Raw genomic sequence first — 10575 nt, forward strand, 5'->3', positions numbered from 1 at the left:
TGCTTCCTGGGACACAAGGCACAAACATGAAAGGGATGGAGTAGAATTTCAAGAAAACTGATTTGTTTCAGCATTCACTTGGCAAGATGCTGGACACAAAATAATACCTCAAGCCACCTCCCTTTCCCATCATTGTAAATTCAGGGCTCTCAATTCACCCCCCACAAAACCAATTAAAAATAAAGAAAAGAGGAAGGCTATGAATTCGCATCTAGTGCTAAGATACAGATTAAATGACAGGCATCTGTCCTAATTGGTCATAATGAAACTAAGGGACAATAACAAGAATAAATCTCGCATTAATCCAAATGAAGCCAATGAATAATACAAACCAGAAGCACAGTTTCAAAAATATGCAATTACCTCCAAGCATGCAAGGCCATTTATAACCCATAAATATGATTACAGAGCACAGTATGCATATAAATATGTTCATAAACGCACTACTTATGCTTAGAAACATGTGTATATATGATATGCATATCCATAGGATATACATTTGTATATTCACAATCACATCTACCTACTAAAAATCAAACTCTATACAGCAAATGGTTTCACAACAAAGTACATTAGAATATGAAATGGAATGCTAAATTCTGAGGCCCCCTTTTTTAGCGACGAAGGAAATAAGCAAAATCACCTCATAATTAGGCCGGGAAGCTTAGGAGGCACCAAATGGGTTTTTGAGGAAGGCCCAACCCTGTATGTGAGAGCTGCAAATTAAATGAGTCCTTTCAATAACACCCATTTCTTGCTGGCTCTTTTTCCACCCCGATTCTGCTGCTAAGCTTGGAAGGAAAGGAACCAAGTGGCTCAGGCTGCATTCTAAGCCAGTTCAAGATAAAATCAGAACACCATTTTTTTTTTTAAACACAGCGGATGCCTTCTTACTTCTCTCTTCCTGGCAACCTTCCTCTCTCTCCATCCCCATCTCTGTCTCCACATCATTCTCTCCTACTCCGAGGGAGTCATTGTTCAAGTGCTGGCCACAAATGTATACACAGGTCCTTTAACCGGCAGCTAAACCAAGAAGATAGCTCCATAGTCTCCTACTTACCATGCTGAGACCCGGAGAAGCTGTTGAAAGGAGGGAAAGATGCAAACTGAATCCATTTTCCTTGTGACCGAGTCGGATACAGCCTCCGAACCCAACATCAGCAGCTGCTGCTGGGATTTTGTTCCCTCGCTCTCTGGTTGGCGATGGTGCGAGGAGGAACCACCCTTCCAGCCTCACTAGAGCATCAGCAGTCGAGGCGGCAGGAGAAGCGGCATCACCACTTGGCCTCCTCCCTCTCGGAGGATGGGGTGAGCTCAGAAGCAGCCAGGAACTTGCAGCAGACACCTCCTCTGGCTCCTCCTCTCCTGCCCCCTCCCCCAAAGCCCCACCCCTGCTGCGGTAGAGGCTGCCTGTCCCGGCAGCTGCTGGTTGTCATGGCAACGACCAATGGTGAGCCACCAGACTAAGGGGGAGGGGAAATGGGTGAAATGAGCTGCAGGGGCTGGAGGGGAGTGAATTTGTGCTGCTGCCCTCTGGGATGCTCTTGGTCTCTCCTACCTGGATCCTGGGTCTTGAAAAATGGGGTAAGGGTGTATAGGCACAAGAAGAGAATAATTTAAATGTAGTCGAAATCAAGACTAAAACATAGAAAATAACTTAGCTACTTTTTGCACTTACTATGGTTTTCCAAAAAATATTAAAATTTGCCATCAGAAAAAAATAATAACAAATGGAGAAAATCATATCGTGCACTCGGAAATTATAATTACTCCAAATATGTTTGTCCTTGATAACATCTTTTACTCAATGTCACTCAAGGTTGTTAAAAAGCTAAGTAAGTGGCTGGACTTTACAATAAAATAAGTCTCATCTCTTAGCACTACTCTGCTTGTTCTTCTCAAGTGAGTCACTTGGTCTCACTGTTTTTCCAGTTCTCTCTCTGAATAGGACTTGGAGGTATCTGGCACTCCGCTGTGGAAAAGGAAGTTGGAACAGAGGGAACAGAAATTTCTTGAGCAACTACACGGTTCTCAGGAACACTAACCAGTTGGTGGATAGTTCCAAACCTTTGTAATGTCAAACTCCTGGAGTATTAAATTTCCTGCAGAAAATTCTAAGCCATTTTCATGGATGCCCTTTTGGAGTTCCCAAGCCAGCTGGTAGTCAGGGTGGTAGGTAGAAAAAAGAAGGTGAAATCAGCAGTGTTCCAAGTTCTTTGTGAGTTGCTTCTAACTATGAATTATAGATGACACTAGTATTTACCTAATGCAATAGTTGTAAAGACTGAATGAAATAATGCATTAATAGCACTTGGCATGTACTAAGCATGCAAATAAACGTTTACCAGTAGTAGTGGTAGTAGCAGTAGTGGTACATTGTAGCTGCCCCTTAATTCAAGGGATCAAGGGAATAGCATGGCAAATTCAGACAAAGCAAAAAATTAACGTGAGAAAACAATACATGATAGATGTGTTGCTGCTGCTGATGGCAAAGACAGAGAGCCTGAAAGAATAAAGGTTCTCTAAAATGCGACAGTTGAGCATGTTCTAAGTCTTAAAGGACTTATATAAATTTCCCAAATTAACACAGCTAATTAATGATAGGGCCACAATTAAAACTCTGACTCTTCTAATACTAACATTTGCTCCTCCCCCCAATCATTACAGTTTTCTGCCACTTCTCCGTGGAATGGAGATACCCTTTGCTCTTAACCCATAGGGTTATTTATAAGTTCAAATAGGATTAATGTAATTTTCAGAGTCAGACAGCCTGGGATCCATTTCTGGTGCCAGTATTTACTATAGATATGACTTGACACACAAAAATTAACTTCCCTGAACCAATGGTTTTGGAAATAATCACAGACCTCATGGAGTCATTGTGAGAATTGAACAGAATGATGTACGTAGAGCATTAACACAGTGTCTAGCACACAGTAACTGTTCAATAAATGGTAGCTATGATTATTTGTTACTTGTTCTTAAGTAATTAATATTAAAATGTAAGATTTTTTTTCCTAGATGGGGTCACTCTTGAAGCAAGGGCCTTATTCCAACAAAACTAACTTGAAGATAATTAGGTGGTCAAGGAAAGGGCTGCAGTCATCCTCATTACCATCCTTGGCCTTACCTCTTGGTCCTCTCCCAAGGGAAGCCTGCATCCTGCTCTTGCAGCTGGTGGTTCCTGCCTCCCACCAGAGACTGAGCAACCACACCGCCTGCACACACTTCCACACCAGCATCACATAAGTGTAGTCATGCAACAGGAAGGAATGGGTTGTCTTGCTTTTTTGGAATTCTCTGTATTTCACCTTCTGCTGTCTCCACAGAGATGGTCAAGTAAGTAAGCAGAAAGGAAAGCTGTGGGTTGTAGAAGCTCGGGCATGTCTGGGTGACAGAACCCTCCCCACTGGCCTCGTGAGGGAGAATTTCATCTTTCAGCCAAGACCTGACTTGGCTGGGGTGAGCCATTCCAGTTTTCTCTCCTCCCATCAACACAGGCAGAATCAACTGGGGGAGAAAACAGTGTTTGGTGTTCAAACAGTTTAGTCATTCAAATGCTCTACCACCTTTTGCCATATCCATGAAGCGCTGTTATCATTATTTAATAATAGTTTTTTTCAAATATTTAAGTATTTACTACTTATTTTATCTACTTTGTTATTTTAAAATGAAATTTGTCTCTGCCTTCACTAGAATATAAATAAAAATAAGCATGGTAAAAAGAGTGCTCTCAGAGATAGGAACTTAAAGCAAAATCATACATTTTGGGAGGCTAAAACAGACACTAACTTTATTCGTAATTTTTAAAATAATTTTAAAATTTCATTCCTTCTCTCCATTGCCATCTCCTCTCTAATCATCCTCTACTTTTCCATGGTATTTGTCATCTTCTAATATACTATATTATTTATTTGTGCATCTACATTTTTTATTATCTGTTTCTCTCCACTAGAATGTAAGCTACAAAAGGACAGGGATTTCTGTTTGCTTATCTGTTTTTGAATAGTCCCTGACCTATGTTAGGTGCTCTGTAAATATTTGTTGAATGAATAAACCAGTAAATAAATAAAATTATCAACAACATCTGCATTGGATCATGGCTATATAGGCTATTGTTATTATTTGTCCACATATATTTTTGATATTGCTCAAAATTAAAAACTAAGATAATTATACAAATTATCTTATTAGCATAATGCATATTAGCATAACGTCTATCTGATACATATTTTAAATATACATAGTTATGGGGCACCTGGGTGGCGCAGTCGTTAAGCGTCTGCCTTCGGCTCAGGGCGTGATCCCGGTGTTCCCGGATCGAGCCCCATATCAGGCTCTTCCGCTGGGAGCCTGCTTCTTCCTCTCCCACTCCCCCTGCTTGTGTTCCCTCTCTCGCTGGCTGTCTCTAATAAATGAATAAATAAATCTTTAAAAAATATATACATAGTTATGAAATGGAAACGTTTGGTCATGCATATTCAAAGTTATCTAGCATATTGCCGGTGGTATGCATGGTGTTATTTGAGAAACACTGATTTTGTTCTAAGAATGTCTTCTCCAGTGGTACTAACAGTGAGCAGACTATCTACCTCTTCTGGGACCTTTCCAATTTTGACTTCTGGATTCTATGAGATGTCTGAAAAAGTACAGGGTGTGGGTCTTGGCTTCAAAAGTGGCATTAAATTTTCAGGAGAAACCACAGCATAATGGGAGGAAGCTGCAAAGTGTAGGCTCTGAAGACAGACTTTTTGGATTGAGTTCATGCTTCACCATTTGTTTTCTGAATGACCTTGGGCAAGCTGCTTAATTTCTTTTTTTTTTTTTAAAGATTTTATTTTTTATTTATTCGACAGAGAGAGAGACAGCCAGCGAGAGAGGGAACACAAGCAGGGGGAGTGGGAGAGGAAGAAGCAGGCTCATAGCAGAAGAGGCCTGATGTGGGGCTCGATCCCAGAACGCCGGGATCACGCCCTGAGCCTAAGGCAGACGCTTAACCGCTGTGCCACCCAGGCGCCCCAGCTGCTTAATTTCTATATGCCTCAGTTTCTTCATTGTATGACACGCTAGCAGTACCTACTTCACTGAGTTGTTCTGAAAATCAAAGTTATTTGTTGCAAAAAGCTAATAAGTACCTGGCATGCAATAAACAATAGATAATATGCACCTCATATCATTATAAATATCACTGTAAATAACTATGGTTATGCATAGCATATTATTCTGGATGTTTCCAAAACACTCAGATCACTCAGGGTTATTCTAAGAACTTGACTGCAGACCAGCTTTCAGCAGACCATGAGGATTTCTAGAGATGTTTATCTCAGAGATAGGCCAATGTCTTGATTTCCCCCAAAAAGAGGACAAAAAGGGAGAAGTCACAGTCAGAAGTCAATGTTTATTCTTTGTGTACTCTGTAAGAGGTTATTAACATATTATGTATTTACAGAGAACATTAAATGTAAGCTGTCAGGATCTTTTTGAATTCATTAAGAAAAAAGATATCATTTGGACCTCACTGCATATCCTTTATCAATACTACCAGTAATGGGGCACTTGGCTAGATCAGTCAGTAGAGCATGTGACTCTTGACCTCCGTGTTGTAAGTCTGGGTATAGAGAATATTTAAAAGAAAATAAAATCTTTATTTTTTATTTTTATTTTTTTTAAAGATTTCATTTATTTATTTGACAGAGAGAGAGCCAGCGAGAGAGGGAACACAGCAGGGGGAGTGGGAGAGGAAGAAGCAGGCTTCCAGCGGAAGAGCCTGATGTGGGGCTCGATCCCAGACCACCAGGATCACGCCCTGAGCCAAAGGCAGACGCTTAACGACTGAGCCACCCAGGCGCCCCAGAAAATAAAATCTTTTAAAAAATACTACCAGTAAGCAAAAATATTAGAACCCTCCCATGAACTCCATACTCCTAAGGCCAACCATCTTATGAACGACTGCCTGCATAGAAGGTGGACACACTGGCCTTTGCTCACCCTCTGTCCTCTGGCCATGCCTTCCCTGCCCCAATTCTTCATCCTAATCACTTCTCCATCACCTTCTCTGGGGAGTCTTCAAAGGAGACCAGGATTAGCATTAGCAGTGATGTTCCCATTGTCCCCTGTCATGTCTTTATTGCTGACCTCATGATGTTGAAGGGCAAATAGTTTTTTCTTTGTCTTTCTTTCCTATTTGACTATAAGCACTTTGAGGACAGGAATATACTGTTCATTTATTCATTTATTGCTATGCCAACCTAACAAATATTTATTGCTAGCTGTTACTGCTTGCTGTTCTAGGTGCTAGGGATATAGCTGTGAATAAGACAACGTGAACACTCTCTCCATGGAGCTAATAATCTAAAAGGAAAGATAGACTATATAATTAAACATAATTAAATTATGTTGAGGGCTACAACAGAGAACCATCGGAATTCTGATAGCATATAAAGGGAAGATCTAACAGTTTAGGAGCCCAAGGAAGATATTACTGGAGGATAATAGGGTAAGGTAGGGGCAGCTGGTTTCAGAAAAAGGGAAGGAAATGTACACAGGTGCTGAAATGTGCAAGAACAAGCAAGTTACTCACGTTTTATTTAATGTTGATACCTAGCACAGTATCTGTGCATATTTTGGGCCCTTATGTGTTTGTTGAAAGAATTTGCCTTCTTACCCCAACCACTCACGCACATAAGCACACAACTTCTTTCCATCGTGTTTTTTTTTTTTCTGTTAATTTATTTGAGGAGAGTTTATCAATAGCTAAGGAGCTGACAGGCTGTGTGGGATGAGAAGGAATGAAGGGAGGCCAAGAGATTAACTGTTTTTACAGTGGAAAAAGAGGTGTAATGCTAACAGTGACCACTGTTTCGTTACAGATTTATTAAGTAAGATTTACATGATAATATAAACTTTTGCTCTGATATTGAAGCATGAAATAGTTTTTCCCTTTCAGGTCCAGGGCAGTTGTATATTACCCAATGGCAGACAACACATGGACTTAGGTTACCAGCAAATCAGGGACACCAAATAAGTGAGAAAAGTTCCATTTCAGTGGCCTTTTCCAAAATTTTGCAATCAGAAAATCTAGATATGATGGTTTGATTTCAGAATATATGCAAGATTCATTTTAATTTTAGCATAGTTTTTACTTTTAGTTGTCTATGGGAGGCATCATAATTTTCATAATTCTTACAGTGCCTAGTAACTCAAAACATCTTATTAAACCCAGCACTAAGAGTGGAGAACATGAGCTACGTAACACAAAAACCACATGCATCCCAGAGTGAACTGTCATGACAGAGCTTACAGTCTAGTGGGTGGGGCAGCCAAAGAACAAGAAAACAAACCACTAAAACAATAGCAAATTTTCATAGGGTTCCTGGGTAGCTCAGGCAGTTAAGTATCCAACTCTTGATTTTGGCTCAGGTCATGATCTCAGGGTCCTGGGATCAACTCTTACCTCAGGCTCTGCACTCAGTATGAGTCTGCTTGAGATTCTCTCTCTCCCTCTGCCCCTCCCCCTACTCATAGGTGCACTCTCTCTCAAAATAAATAAATAAATCTTTTTTAAAAAATAGCAAATTTTCACAAGTGTTATGAAGCAATGAACCAGAGAGGAAGATAAAGATTGGGGGTAGGGAGAATAGGAATGACTCACTATGGAGGCGGCATTTAAACTGAGAAATGAAGTATGGATTATGGCAGTCATGTAGGAGCTGAGAAAAGAGAGGTTCACATGGAAGGATGAGTTCTGAGGAGAGAGACACCCAGGAATACAAAATACTTTTGAAGGTCAGTATAGCTGGAAATGGTGAGCATGGTGAAAAGTGGCAAGAAGGGAAGTTGGGAAGGTGGGCAGGAACCAAATTATGCAGCACCTTGTAGCCCACTGTTAGGTAATTGGAGTTTTTCGTAAATGTAGTGAAGAGCCATTGAAGAGTTTAAATTTGGTTTAAAGTATTGTGGAGAAGGAATTGGTAGCAGGTAAAAGTGGGTAGCATTAGGGTGCTGTGGACATCTAGGCTGGAAGTGATATTGGTTATATGAGGAAGCAGCAGTGGGCTATTTCGAATGAACACGTTTTAGAGGTAGCACTGTGAGGACTTGCTGGAGGATTGGATGCTGGGGCTGAAGGAGAGGGAGATAGCAAGATCCTTTCTAAGTAGACAGCTAACTCTTCCATTTCCGAGGTCACATTGGTCCCTTCTATAGGGAGGAAAGGCCTCCGCACTCTGACTCTGGGAAAGTGTGGGGAAACATGAAAGGGTTCTAAGTGCCCAACTTTCGGGGGCCTTTCCTCCCTTCCTCCCCAGGCATAGAGCTCTGGAGAATTTGGTATTAACGACCAATCTATGCGTCGCACATGTCACCAATGAGCTCATGGCAATGGAAGCAACTTGGCTGAGAAGGGTAGATGAAGCCTGGAAGAATACCATAATTTTGATTCAGAAAATCCCCCAAATCTGGAAAAGTGGATTGCCATCAAGAAATGGCCTTCCTCAGATGCCCGGGTGGCTCAGTCGGTTAAATGGTTAAACTTCTGCGTTTGGCTCAGGGATCAAGTCCAGCATCAGGTTCCTTGCTTAGTGGGAAGCCCGCTTCTCCCTCTGCCTGCCACTCCCCCTGCCTGTGCGTGAGCACTCTCTCTCTCTCTCTGACAAATAAATAAATAAAAACTTAAAAAAAAAATAAGAAAGAAAAAGAATGGCCTTCCTCTACTCTGAGTTTCCTGAACATCTAAACCATATTCTCTACCACAACTAGTTTGACTTCTTCCTGGGTTACAGCCCCAAGTTTGCCACCTTCTAACTGTGAGACCCTGTAACCATACCCTTCCTCAGCCTCAACGTCCTCCTCTACGAAGCTAGGGAAGTTAGGGTAGAAATCGCCTTTGCCTACTAAATAGAGATCTAAATGAATTATGTTTATAAAACCCTTAGCACACACCTGGCATGTAGACAGGTCTCTGTGAGTTCTAGCTGTTCTGTTATACCCACCTCCACATATGAACCTTTCTTATGAAAGCCTTTATAGCCCCAAACATTTGCTTACAGCTCTCGAATTTTAGAAAATGTTTCCTCCCAACACAACCCCCCCCAAATTATCTTTTAGACACCTCAAACAGCTGAGGACTTCATATGACAGGTGTGCCAGGTGCAGAGGCACTGAAAGGAGAAAAGTGTTGTCTGTAAGTGGAGTTTACAGACTGCCTGGTCTGTCTCATATTTATGAGCCAACTTTCTTTAAATATTTACATTTTATTACTATTCGATTTGTTTCTTACAGTTGATCTGAAGTGTGAAATTGGGAGCCTGGAGCTTGCTAACACTTCCATGTTAGAAAAATGCACAGTGAAGGAATTTGAGTTCTGTGAGTTCCCCCCACTCCCACACTGAGGACAACAAAACCCTGTGAGGAAATCTTAGAGATGTCTGTGTCTGCCCACTGCCACCTCCTGAGGCACTCTTGCTTAACAGGCCCCTAGTTCTAGCCACTGGTACAAGCTAAGGGGCCTTTCAAAGCTGAAAAGCCAGAGACTCCCATTATGGATCAGATGGGCTTGATTCTAGAATGGGGACGATGGAGGGAAGGCTAGGTCAAACCTAAAAAGGGGGAGCTCAATTTTGGGAAAGCCATTTTCCTCCTTTTAACTCTTTAAAGCTTCTTTTCTTTTATCTTAATTCCAAACTCCTTTACTTTTCTCAGCATCTGTTTCTTCTTCTAATAAACTTCCCAGTCTTCAACAAACCCCAAACCAACTCTCAAATAAATCTGTAAATCTCTTAACTCTTGTTGATGTCTAGCTTTCAAAATAATAAAATTGGGACCCTCGGGCAAATGCAAAAGGTACACATCAATGATTTTATTTTAATTAGCTAATTAATCAGAGGACCTATGAGATGCTAAAACTGGCCCACAGAGCATTTGAAAAGCTAGGTATTTATAGGCAAAACAGAAATGAGAGGACAAGAGTGGTTTAACTTATGCAGTCTCATGTGAACTTCAAGCCTTGAGATACAAATTTATGCACAGGATTAATTTTTATGACCCTGAATAAACTATGCTTCTGATCGATCTTTTACAGGTCATACTAGCCAGCCCTTGTACCACCTGAATCAACAGATGAAATGAATATTAACCTCTTCTCTTGTCCCAGGAAGAGACCTCACACAGGATGTTAAGGGCACAGTGGTATGATCCTGAAGTCAAAGAAATGGAATTTCTAACCTTTCTAGGTCTTGCCAGATTATTTTTTAACTTCATCGACTGGATCACAACATGCCAAGGAGAACAAAACCTTTTAAGGAATTCTTCGAGATGTTTTGTGTCTGCCCACTGCCTCTTCCTGGCAAAGTTAAATTTGGGGGTTCTCATTTCATGTAATGTCTTCATCTCTCACAAAATCCTCCCATTTTACAACTATATTTATGGCAGAGAGATAAATAACTAAAAATATAGGATAAAAAAGGAGAATGGGTGAAAACAATGTTTGTGGGTGGAATGTGGCCCTGGGCCTTACATCAGCCTGGACCTCATCACACTGTGAGTGGGTCAGGGTTGGAGGGGGGTGGTGTCAGCTCT

At 41.1% G+C, this 10575-nt stretch overlaps 1 protein-coding gene across 5 annotated transcripts in view; it reads right to left on the bottom strand.

Moving 5' to 3' along the window:
• Window positions 1–1359, bottom strand: part of JAKMIP2 (janus kinase and microtubule interacting protein 2) — a 160549-nt gene extending 159190 nt beyond the window's left edge. For all 5 annotated transcript variants that reach the window (XM_034656231.1, XM_034656230.1, XM_034656229.1 and 2 more), the window contains exon 1: window positions 1061–1359. In XM_034656231.1, coding sequence (XP_034512122.1) covers window positions 1061–1063 — 3 coding nt within the window. In that variant the 5' untranslated portion in view covers window positions 1064–1359. The remainder of the gene's footprint in view (window positions 1–1060) is intronic.
• Window positions 1360–10575: the final 9216 nt, after the last annotated feature.

Source organism: Ailuropoda melanoleuca, chromosome 3 (assembly GCF_002007445.2).
Source record: "Ailuropoda melanoleuca isolate Jingjing chromosome 3, ASM200744v2, whole genome shotgun sequence".
NCBI classification, from domain to species: domain Eukaryota; kingdom Metazoa; phylum Chordata; class Mammalia; order Carnivora; family Ursidae; genus Ailuropoda; species Ailuropoda melanoleuca.